Below are 12,500 nucleotides of genomic sequence, written 5' to 3' on the forward strand. Positions count from 1 at the left end.
GCTCTAGGCTAGGGGACAGGGTTATAGATGGGGTTAAAAGTCAGAGTTTAGAAGTTGGTTGAAAAGTCTGTTTAGGGATCAGTGTTCTTAAGGAAATAACGAAAAGTACTAACTTCAGGTCCTGGGCCTCCAGCCTGTAGCTGACCTCATCTTACTGTAAACACAAACAGTCACATACAAATATCCGTTTAGCATCAAACCTGCTGTGTGCTTCAGTTCAAAAGTCATGTCACAATCTCTATAGATAGATGTTTAGATACTTTTATAGTATTTTCAGAATCCCTACTCTCTGATTAGCGTCTTTACCCTGTAGAGCTATGTGTAGAGGGTTATAATCTGTCCTGTGTGTGACATTTGCGCTGCTGTGTGATGTCCGCTGTGTGCCGCCTCTCATTATAACTACAGGGGCAACTACAGGGCCACAAATACACAAAGTGCGTATAAAGCAGGCCATAGTCACACCGGGGTGTCTGAGAGCTCTTGCTTCAGGGGTCTGAGAGCTCTTGGTTTAGGGAACTGTTTGTCAGGGAGCTGTTGGTTTGGGGGGCTGTTGGTCAGAAGCTGTTGGTTTGGGGGGCTGTTGGTCAGAGGGTTGTTGGTTAACAAGCTGTTGGTTTTGGGGACTGTTGCTCAGGAGGCTGTTGGTTGGGGGGCCTGTTGGTTTAGAGGGCTGTTTGCCAAAGGGCTGTCGGTTCAGGGAGCTGTTGGTTTGGGGGTCTGTTGGTTGGGGACTGTTAGTTAGAGGGCTGGTTCAGAAGACTGTTCTTTGGGGGACTGATGGTTTGGGGGGTTGTTAATCAGAGGGTTTAAAGGTGCAATTGGTGAGGTTAGTCAGAATGAATCACTAAAGGTTAAGTTAGCTACCTGTCTCACATAATTTAATAATGATAACAAGTGGTGGAAATGTTTGATTAATCCCAGCCATTTGATACTTTTGATTCTGTTCCAAAAAATGATCCGTCTAGATTAATTTCCTTTAGCAAGTCTTTGGCTAGTTTTGGGAGAGAAGCTGGTTTTGTTCCTGACCAACAAGTCCCTAATTAGTGGCTTGTTCATTTGATTGGCTTATGACCAAACTTACCAGTTCATTCCAATTACACATTAACCGCTTCCTTCATTTAGTCCAGAATCTCTCGTGCAGACTCAAGACCAATAAGTCTCACTTAGTAATAGTTGTGTTCTTTTAATAGCTCCAACCAATCACATTGTCCTTCACAGCTGCCACAACGGTCAGAAGTTTTGTCTTGTTATTATTCACGGATGAAGCATCACCAAAGATAGCGTGAATTAGCAAGTATAATCATGACATCACTTTTAAACACATTAATTTGATTGTCACTTTAGGTGACTGGTTCATGAATGCAGTTTCTGTCATTTATTTTCTTGTTATGGAAAGCAGGCCGTTTAGACAGTTCATCGGTCAGCTGTAATGAAAAAAATATTTATTTTTGAATTTCTTGGATTTTTTTTAAGCATAGTAATGGTCTCCTTACATGGGAATTATCTGGCTGTGCAGTTCTTTTTTTTTATTTCAGACTTTACTTTGTGTGCTGTCTGATATCTGACCTCTTTGCTGTTCTGTTGTGCGTCAGGGTGGCGACGGACCACAACATAGACAACACGACCTTCATTCTGCGTGAGTGGCTCATTAAAGTGCAGAGTCTGTATCATTATGTGGAGTGGAGACCGCAGGAGGAGCCCAGGTGAGAAAAATAAAATTAAAGTATGAAAAGATGGTAAATCCTGTGGAAACTTGAGCAGATTTATTAGCTTAGATTTATGATATTAGCTATATATTATTATATATTAGCTGTCTTTAATTTTATTATATTAGCTGTCTTTAATTTGTAACAGTAGCTACTCAAGCACTCATGTTGCCTGAATTTCCTTTCTCACGCTTGTTTCTGTGTCAGAGAGTATGAAGATGAGGACGGCCCAAAGCACTGGACCGACCTGCGTTATGAGCATGTGATGAAGCTGCGACAGGCGGCGCTGGACAATGCGAGGCAGATGTGGGCTGATTACTTTATGGTAGGTCACTCAAAACATTCCTCAATGATCTCAAATGGAAGTGAAACTGAATTTGTACGGAATTCATTGGATTTAGGGTTTAGAGTTGGGGTTAGGGTTAAGGGTTAAGGTTAGTGGACCTGTTAGGGATGGAGCTTAAAGGTCAGTGTTTAGGATGTGGGTTAGGGGTCTGGGTTAGTGGGCAGCTTTAGAGATGGCAATGGGGAAGTCTGTGGTAGGGGTCAGGGTTAGGGATGGAGGTTAGGGGTTGTAGTTTAGGAAGGGGTTGGCAGTTAGGGATATTGGTTAGGGGTCTAGGTTAGAGGACAGGGTTATGGATAGGGGTTAGGGGCTTCGGTAAGGATAGGGTTTAGAAGTCTGGGGTAGGGGTGAGGGTTAGACATGGAGTTTATTGGTCCAGTTTAAAAAAACAGGGTTAAATATGGAGGTTAAGGGTCTAGGCTAGGGGAAAGGGTTATGCATATGGGTTAAAAGTCAGAGATTAGTATGTGGTTAAAAAGTCTGAGTAGGGATCAACGTTAGGGATGAAGGTTAGGGGCCATAATTAAATGACTCAGGGTAATTAAATGTTTTTATAAAAAAGATCCAGATGTGTATTCTTATGCCTCAGTGTTCTTATGGAAATAAAGAAAAGTACTAACTTTAGATCCTGGGCTTCCAGCCTGTAGCTGACCTCAGCTTACTATAAACACAGTCACATAAAAATATCTATTTAGCATCAAACCTGCTGTGTGCTTCAGGTCAAATGTCATGTCAGGATCTCTATAGATAAATGTTTAGATACTTTTATGGTATTTCCAGAATCCCTACTCTCTGATTAGCATCTTTACCCTGTAGAGCTCTGTGTAGAGGGTTATAATCTGTCCCGAGTGTGACATTTGTGCAGCTGCGTGATGTCCGATGTGTGCCGAACGCCTCTCAATATAACTACAGGGGCAACTACAGGGCCATATAAACCAGAAAAGTGCGTATAAACCAGGCCATAGTCACACCGTCACACTGGTTTTTCTGGATGTGATGTGTTATTTCTTTCTGTCTGTGTCTCTCTCTCTCTCTCTCTGTCTCTCTCTGTAGTTGGTGGACTGTGATAATCTCCTGACAAACCCTGATGTTCTCTGGAAGCTGATAAAGGAAAATAAAACCATTGTGGCACCAATGATGGAGTCCAGAGCTGCGTACTCTAACTTCTGGTGTGGAATGACCTCTCAGGTGTGTGTGTGTGTGTGTGTGTGTGTGTGTGTGTGTGTGTTTGTGTGTGTGTGACAGAGAGAAAGAATGGAATGAAGATAATGAGAGGAAACAGTTAAATATGTATGCACTGTTAGAGCTTTGTATGATGTGCATGTATTGAATGTGTTGTGTGTGTGTGTGTGTGTGTTTACATTCAGGGCTACTACAGACGCACACCAGACTACATGCCCATAAGGCGTGGCGATAGACGTGACTGCTTTCCTGTCCCCATGGTCCACTCCACCTTCCTGATAGATCTGAGGAAACAGGCTTCCACAGCTCTGGCTTTCTGGCCCCCTCACCCCGACTACACCTGGTCCTTCGATGACGTCATTGTCTTCGCCTTCTCCGCCCGCATGGCAGGTGTGTGGAGCGTGTTTAACTCTCAAAGGAGTTTTCCAGTGTCAGAGGTAAAGCTGTAACTTTCAAAGACGTCTTCAGGACAGATGTGTTTGCACTTCTTGGTAAAAAGTCACATTTTTTGTCTTATTAATGAGAAAAGAGTGAATAAGTGTAAAGTTGGAGAGGGAACGAGCGTTTGTAGCTACTGTAACATAAGTGAGAACAGAAACTTGTTTCTTGGACACCCCACAAAATCACTTAAGTTACATAGGAGGAATAAAAGACAGTAATAGATGTGATGTTATACTGGCTTGGTGTGATGCTGTCCTGGTACTGATTAGTTTCCTGAAAGGGCACAATGCTGTGATTTATTCCTTGAATGAATGGTGTAACATGAGCATTAGCTACTTAAGGCACTGCTCGACTGGTTCCACTTTCTCTCAGGGTAGGTAATAGATAGGTACTGTGTATATATAGTGACCACTGCAGACCAGGAACAGCCTACAAGAGCTGCAGTGTTGCTGATGCTCTGACCCAGTCTTCTAGACGTCACAATTTATCAAACTCGCGCAAATCCTTACGCTCGACCATTTTTCCTGCTTCTAACATCAACTTTAAGGACAAAATGTTCACTTGCTGCCTAAAAAACATTTCCCACCCACTAACAGGTGCCATGATGAAGATATCTTAAGTGTTATTCACTTCACTTTGTCAGTGGTCAGAATTTTCACTGGTTTTCTCCTTCTCCAGATGTTCAGATGCACTTGTGTAACCATGAGACTTACGGTCACCTCCCCATCCCGCTGCATACCCGCTATTCCCTGCGAGATGAGGCGGAGAACTTCCTGCACACTCTCCTCGAGGTCATGGGTGAGGTCACAATCAGGATTATCTGTTTTTTTATTTTTTTATTTACAGGAAAAACACTTTCATACAGTACTTTTGTACGCTATATCTCATGGACTGTACGTACTCCATGTCCTCAGTTCGCGGTTCTCCGGTGGAACCCTCAAAGCATCTCTCTGTCCCTCCCAAACACCCTGATAAACTGGGCTTCGATGAGGTGAGATTGGATTCCTCATTTAGTACTGATTGGTCAGGAGGTGGTAAGTTATTTGCTTTAACAGAAGCTCTGACAGTAGCGCAGGTTTATAGGTTATACGTGATGTTTGCTATAGTCACAGCTTATATATGGAGATAAATCTTGAACTTCTGTAGGAAGACGTTTAAATTAAGATCTCATTAATGGGTAAAGAGAGACTAACATGCATTTTTTGTGATATAAAAGGTAAAGACACTGTACAGTGTGATCAGGGTTTATGTAGGAACAAGATTCTTAACAGCAGAACTTAAAGGAAGCCAGAAGGTAACACACACATGAGGATCTCTGGGATAAGAGACGACCCACCACACCACCATCAACAAACCTAAGTAAATGTGTGAGAGTGAGGAGACAACAGCATACAAATATCCCAGTTCACCAAACACTCCATATCCATGATCCCTCCAGATCTTCTCCTTTACCTCACAAACACCTACTGACTACACACTTGACTAAATAAATATGTGTTCAGCCTCAACTTGAACACTGAGACTGTGTCTGAGTCCCCGAACACTGATTGGAAGGTTGTTCCATAACTGTTTTTTTTTAAAGACAAAATTCTGCCCCCTGCTGGAGTCTTAATTATTTAAGGTACCAACAAATAGCCTGCACCTTTTGATCTAAGTAGGTGTGGAGGATCATATTGGTACAGAAGTTCACTCAGATACTGCAGCGTTAAGTGCTTTACACGTCAGTAGATAGATAGATAGATAGATAGATAGATAGATAGATAGATAGATAGATAGATAGATAGATAGATAGATAGATAGATAGATAGATAGATAGATGTGTCTGATCTGTTTCCCCTTCTTAATGGAAGGAGGTTGAACTGTTTGTGACTGGAATGTGAAGAGTCCTTCATGATGTTGTGAGCTCTGCACAGACAATTGCTGTGGTGAAGGTGCTCAATGGCAGGTGGACCAGCCTTTGCAGGGCTTTACGTTCACACACAGTGGAGCCTCCATACCATACAATGATAAAGTTGGTCAGGACACTCTTATCTGCCCTGGAGACAGATGATCTTAAGACTCCTCAAGAAGTAAAGGTGCTATTGTGCTTTCCTAAATAAGTGCTCTGGTGCCAGGAAAGATCCTCAGAGATGTGAACTATTGCTTTTAGATTTCCGAAAGTCACAATGAGCTCTTTAGTCTTCATGGCATTAATGGTCAGGTTGTTGGTGGCACACCACACTGTCAGGCTCCGGATCTCTTCTCTGTAGGCAGATTGGTTGTCGTTGCTGATCTGGCTGACCACAGAATAGAGTAGTGGGCTCAGAACACATCCCTGTGGGATGCCAGTGTTCAGAAAGAGAGATGTAGAAATATTTGTAATCAGTGAGTGATTTTATTGAGATCCAGTGTAGACCGATTACAACAGGGGTGATGATCATTCCTTATTTATCATCTAGAGCACGGGTTACCAACATGGTGCCCGCAGGCACCAGGTCGCCCGCAAGGACCACATGAGTCACCCTTTGAGGCCTTTTCTAAAAATAGCTCACCATAGCACCACTTATCAGTGAGCTGCATCTAATTTTTTTTGTTGCTATTCTTTTTTATATATCAGTCATGGATAGATCTAGAGTCGGAAACCAGAGTATGGTTATACACCTTGTCTTTATTTAGTCTGAACATATACAAGGCAGAGGCTTGTGGAGAAGTACGAACCGGAGAGCGGGTAGAATCCGTAATGCGGGTAGAATCCGTAACGCAGGAAGTCCAGGGATGATTGCCAGTGTACACCGTTAGGCAAAACTATCTTGATCGCTTCCTCTGGAGCATGGAGCCAGAATCATGGAAGTACGGGGAATACTAGTGGTAGGAGGTCCGGTAGATCGCTCATGGCAATGAGTAGATCCGACCGTGAGGGAGGTGGAATCGGGACCTTATAAAGGGGAAAGGTAATGATGAACAGGTGTGGGTGATTAGAGCATGGAGAGGCTGAGTGAGAGTGTGAGCCCTGGAGGGAGGCGTGGCTGGTGGTTCCCTGACAAAATCACACTTGCATTGATGTGAATTTAAAAATGACAATATTAAAATATAGATGACTAGATATAGATGAATATCATTAATTATTAATAATAACATATAATTAATGGTAAATTGAGCAAATAAGTTATTTTAGAAGTGTGTATCAAACTGGTGGCCTTTCACATTAATCGGTATCCAAGCAGTAGCTCTCAGTTTTAAAAAGATTGTTGACCCCTGTTCTAGAGGCTTGTGTATGTGAGCGTTTTGTTTGTCTGTGTGTGTGTGTGTTTGTGTGTGTGTGTTTGTGTGTGTGTGTCTGTGTGTGTGTGTTTGGGTTATTTTGGATGATTGTCCACATGAACGGTTTTAAAGGTGTTCATGATTAACCTGCTGAGGCGTCAGGATCGTAGAGAGCGAATGTTGAGGACTCTGTGGGAGCAGGAGATCACATGCAAGATCATCAACGCAGTGGACGGCAAGTACGTCTCTCTCTTTCTCTTTATTTCTCTCTCTCTCTCTTTCCTTTTAATCTCATCCACACACACACTCAGACACACAAACTGAATCTCTCTCATCACTCATGTGTGAGTTTCACACACACCTTATAAGTAGTTGTGTAGACGTTTCACATGTTCATATCATATCCTCTCTCTCTCTCTCTCTCTCTCTCTCTCTGTCTCTGTCTCTCTCTCTCTCTCTCTCTCTCTCTCTCTCTCTCTCTCTCTCTCTCTCTCTCTCAGGGCTCTGAATGAGAGTCAGGTACGAGCGTTGGGGATCACCATGTTGCCGGGTTACAAAGATCCATATCACGGCAGGCCGCTGACTAAAGGAGAACTGGGATGCTTCTTGTCCCACTACAACATCTGGAATGAGGTGTGTGTGTGTGTGTGTGTTTAGATTTTAATGGTATTGAGCGTGTGTATGCGAGAGGAAGAAAATCCTGCATGCAACTCTTCCTTATCCCCAAATTTACAGAAAAGACTGCGAAGTAAATGTGTGTGTGTGTGTGTGTGTGTGTGTGTGTGTGTGTGTGTGTGTGTGTGTGTGTGTGTGTGTGTGTGTGTAGATAGTAGATCGAGGACTGCAGATGTCTCTGGTTATAGAAGATGATTTGCGCTTCGAGATTTTCTTTAAAAGGAAACTGCAGAAACTGATGCAGGATGTCAAGGCAGAAAAACTCGACTGGGATTTAATGTAAGCGCTAACACACACACACACACACACACACACACACACACACACACACACACACACACACACACACACACACCAGAGGTGGCAAAAGTCTACACATCCTTCACCTAGCAGAAGTGCAGATACTGATGTTTTAAAGATTCTGGTAAAAGTTGAAGTTCTGACTGCACATTTTTACTGAAGTTAATGTAAAGAAGTTTGGGGTCTGATGTTCTTCAGTAAAAACTAATGATTATTACGACCTGTTTTAGTGTCACACTGTAACTGAACCTCATCATATTAATATCCGGGCTGTCAATCGATTCAAATATTTAATCGCAACTTAATCACACATTTCTATCTGTTGTAAATGTACCATCAATTAATGCTTAAGTTTTCAATACTCTAATAAACATGGACATGTATAAATATTGATGCTTTATGCAAATGTGTGTTTAATATTCATGAAAACAAACTCAATATAGAGCATAAAGACTCAATATTCTTGTTAATATTTTAAAGTAATTATGGTGTTTTAAATGACGTAAACCATCAGTACACCAAACAGAACCTTTGCTTTGTTTCCACACGGACGGTTAATGATGTGATACCGGAGAAACTGCACCTTTTATAACTTCCATACGGATTATAGAATCAGAGAATATTTGTATTGGATGTAAACTGGTTTAAGTTGAAGACATTTTGAGGTTTTCTATACATATATTTATTGTCTGTGAGGCAAATATTCACTGAGATTCAGTGTGTTTTATTTATGCTTTGTGAAAGGAGATGACACAGCAGAGAGCGCCCCCTGTCTGTTTACTTTATTTTACAGAAGCTCAGTGTTTTTTATTATGTGTACGCAAATAAAAGTAGACCCTTTATAGATTCAAATAATGTTTTTCTCTTATTTGTACGATCAAAAAAAACATTATTATATACTTTACTGATTAAAAATTTGTTTTGGTAAAGTTTATTTATTTATTTTATATCTGAAGGGACGTCGTGAATAAATTTATGTTGCGCTGAAGGTTTTAATTATATCTCTTTTATATTTAGTTATTTATTTATGTATTTATATTTTAAATAAAAATGGTCAAACAGAAAGGCGTGCTGCATTAATGCGTGTTAATAAAATCTAGTGTTGTTCACATATATTTGTGTATGACTTTTGACAGCCGTAATTAATATATTAATACAAAACGAATTTTAAATGTTTTTACCTAACGAATGTGTCCAGGCTGAAAATCCACCATATAGAACACAAGCAGAGAAAAGATGATGATTAGGAATGTGTCTGTTCTTGGTCATGTTCTCATCACTGACTCCCTCTGTCTCATCCACATTAACCCCAGACTTCTTACTGCCTTCTCCCTGCTGATTGTGAGCTTCAGAATCTAGTCTACGTCTGTGGTGTGTGTGAGACAGGAGATGATCCACCAAATGGATTGAAAAAATATTGATGATGTCACCAAATAGATTAAAACTAAAGTAAGAGTCTGTTGTGAAAATGTAAGAAGTAGAAAGTACAGCTTTTGTATAAAAAATATAATGAGTGAAAGTAAAAAGTTAAAAAAGTAAAAAAAATCTACTTGATACAGTAACAAAGTATTTTTACTTCGATACTTCCACCTCTGGTCTACACTCACACACACTCACACACACTCACACACACTGATACACTCACACACACTCACACACACTCATACACACTCATACACTCACACACACTCATAGACACTCACACACACTCACACACACTTATACACTCACACACACTCACACACACTCATACACACTCACACACACACACACACACACACACTCACACACACTCATACACTCACACACACTCATACACACACACTCACACACACACACACACACACACACACACACACACACACACACACACACACTCACACAATCACACACACTCATACACTCACACTCACTCATACACACTCACACACTCACACACACTCACACACACTCACACACACTCATACACTCACACACACTCATACACACTCACACACACTCATACACACACACACTCATACACACTCACACACACTCACACACACTCACACACACTCATACACACTCATACACTCACACACACTCATAGACACTCACACACACTCACACACACTTATACACTCACACACACACACACTCACACACACTCATACACTCACACACACTCATACACACACACTCACACACACACACACACACACACACACACACACACACACACACACACACACACACACACACTCACACAATCACACACACTCATACACTCACACACACTCATACACTCACACACACTCATACACACTCACACACACTCATACACACACACACTCATACACACTCACACACACTTACACACACTCACACACACTCACACACACTCACACACTCATACACTTACACACACTCACACACACTCATACACACTCACACACACTCACACACACTCATACACTCACACACACTCACACTTATACACTTACACACACTCACACACACTCACACACACTCACACACACTCATACACACTCACACACACTCACACACACTCATACACTCAAACACACTCACACACACTCACACACTCATACACTTACACACACTCACACACTCATACACTCACACACACTCATACACTCATACACACTCACACACACTCACACACTCATACACTTAAACACACTCACACACACACTCATACACTCACACACACTCACACACACTCATACACACTCACACACACTCATACACACACACACTCATACACTCACACACACTCATATACACTCACACACACACTCTTACACTCACACACACTCACACACACTCACACACACACTCTTACACTCACACACACTCACACACACTCATGCACTCACACACACTCATACACTCACACACACACACACACTCATACACTTGCACACACTCACACACTCATACACTCATACACTCACACACTCACACACACTCATACTCACACACACACACTCATACACTCACACACACTCACACACACATACACACTCACACAAACTCATACACTCACACACACTCACACACTCACACACACTCATACACTCACACACACTCATACACTTACATACACTCACACACTCACACACACACACTTACACACACTCACACACACTCACACACACTCACACACTCACACACACACTCATACACTCACACACACACTCATACACATTCATACACACTCACACACACTCATACACTCACACACACTCATACACTCACACACACTCACACACTCACACACACTCACACACTCATACACTTACACACACTCACACACACTCACATACATACACTTACACACACTCACACACACTCATACACACTCACACACACTCACACACATTCATACACACTCACACACACTCATACACTCACACACACTCATACACTCACACACACTCACACACTCATACACTTACACACACTCACACACACTCATACACTCACACACACTCACACACTCATACACACTCACACACTCACACACACTCATACACACTCACACCCACTCACACACACTCACACACACACACACACACACACACACACACTCACCCACACTCATACACACACTCATACACACACTCACACACACTCATACACTCACACACACTCATACACTTACACACACGCTCACACACACTCACACACACACACTCACACACACACTCATACACTCACACACACACTCATACACTCACACACACTCACACTCATACACTTACACACACTCACACACACTCATACACACTCACACACACTCACACACATTCATACACACTCACACACACTCATACACTCACACACACTCATACACTCATACACTTACACACACTCACACACACACTCATACACTCACACACACACTCATACACTCACACACACTCACACTCATACACTTACACACACTCACACACACTCATACACACACACACACACACTCACACACATTCATACACACTCACACAAACTCATACACTCACACACACTCATACACTCATGCACTCACACACACTCATACACTCACACACACACTCATACACTCACACACACTCACACTTATACACTTACACACACTCACACACACTCACACACACTCATACACACTCACACACACTCACACACATTCATACACACTCACACACACTCATACACTCACACACACTCATACACTTACACACACTCACACACACACTCATACACTCACACACACTCACACACTCACACACACTCATACACTCACACACACTCATACACACTCACACACACTCACACACATTCATACACACTCACACACACTCATACACTCACACACACATACACACACACACACACACACACACTCACACACTCATACACTTACACACACACTCACACACACTCATACACTCACACACACTCACACACACTCACACACTCATACACTTACACACACACTCATACACTCACACACTCATACACTTACACACACTCACACACACTCACACACACTCATACACACTCACACACACTCATACACATTCATACACACACACTCATACACTCACACACACTCATTCACTCACACA

General features: G+C 42.1%; 1 protein-coding gene across 1 annotated transcript in view; it reads left to right on the forward strand.

The window, feature by feature from the left end:
- Nucleotides 1-12,500, forward strand: part of LOC310715459 (procollagen galactosyltransferase 1-like) — a 33,399-nt gene that overhangs the window by 7,780 nt on the left and 13,119 nt on the right. The window contains exons 2-10 of the mRNA XM_083521897.1: nt 1,593-1,703; nt 1,914-2,031; nt 3,106-3,240; nt 3,420-3,624; nt 4,354-4,473; nt 4,590-4,666; nt 7,048-7,154; nt 7,416-7,548; nt 7,742-7,869. Of these exons, the coding sequence (XP_083378023.1) occupies nt 1,593-1,703; nt 1,914-2,031; nt 3,106-3,240; nt 3,420-3,624; nt 4,354-4,473; nt 4,590-4,666; nt 7,048-7,154; nt 7,416-7,548; nt 7,742-7,869 (1,134 nt within the window). The remainder of the gene's footprint in view (nt 1-1,592; nt 1,704-1,913; nt 2,032-3,105; nt 3,241-3,419; nt 3,625-4,353; nt 4,474-4,589; nt 4,667-7,047; nt 7,155-7,415; nt 7,549-7,741; nt 7,870-12,500) is intronic.

Source organism: Silurus aristotelis, assembly GCF_946808225.1.
Source record: "Silurus aristotelis genome assembly, chromosome: 20".
In the NCBI taxonomy this organism is placed as follows: Eukaryota; Metazoa; Chordata; class Actinopteri; order Siluriformes; family Siluridae; genus Silurus; species Silurus aristotelis.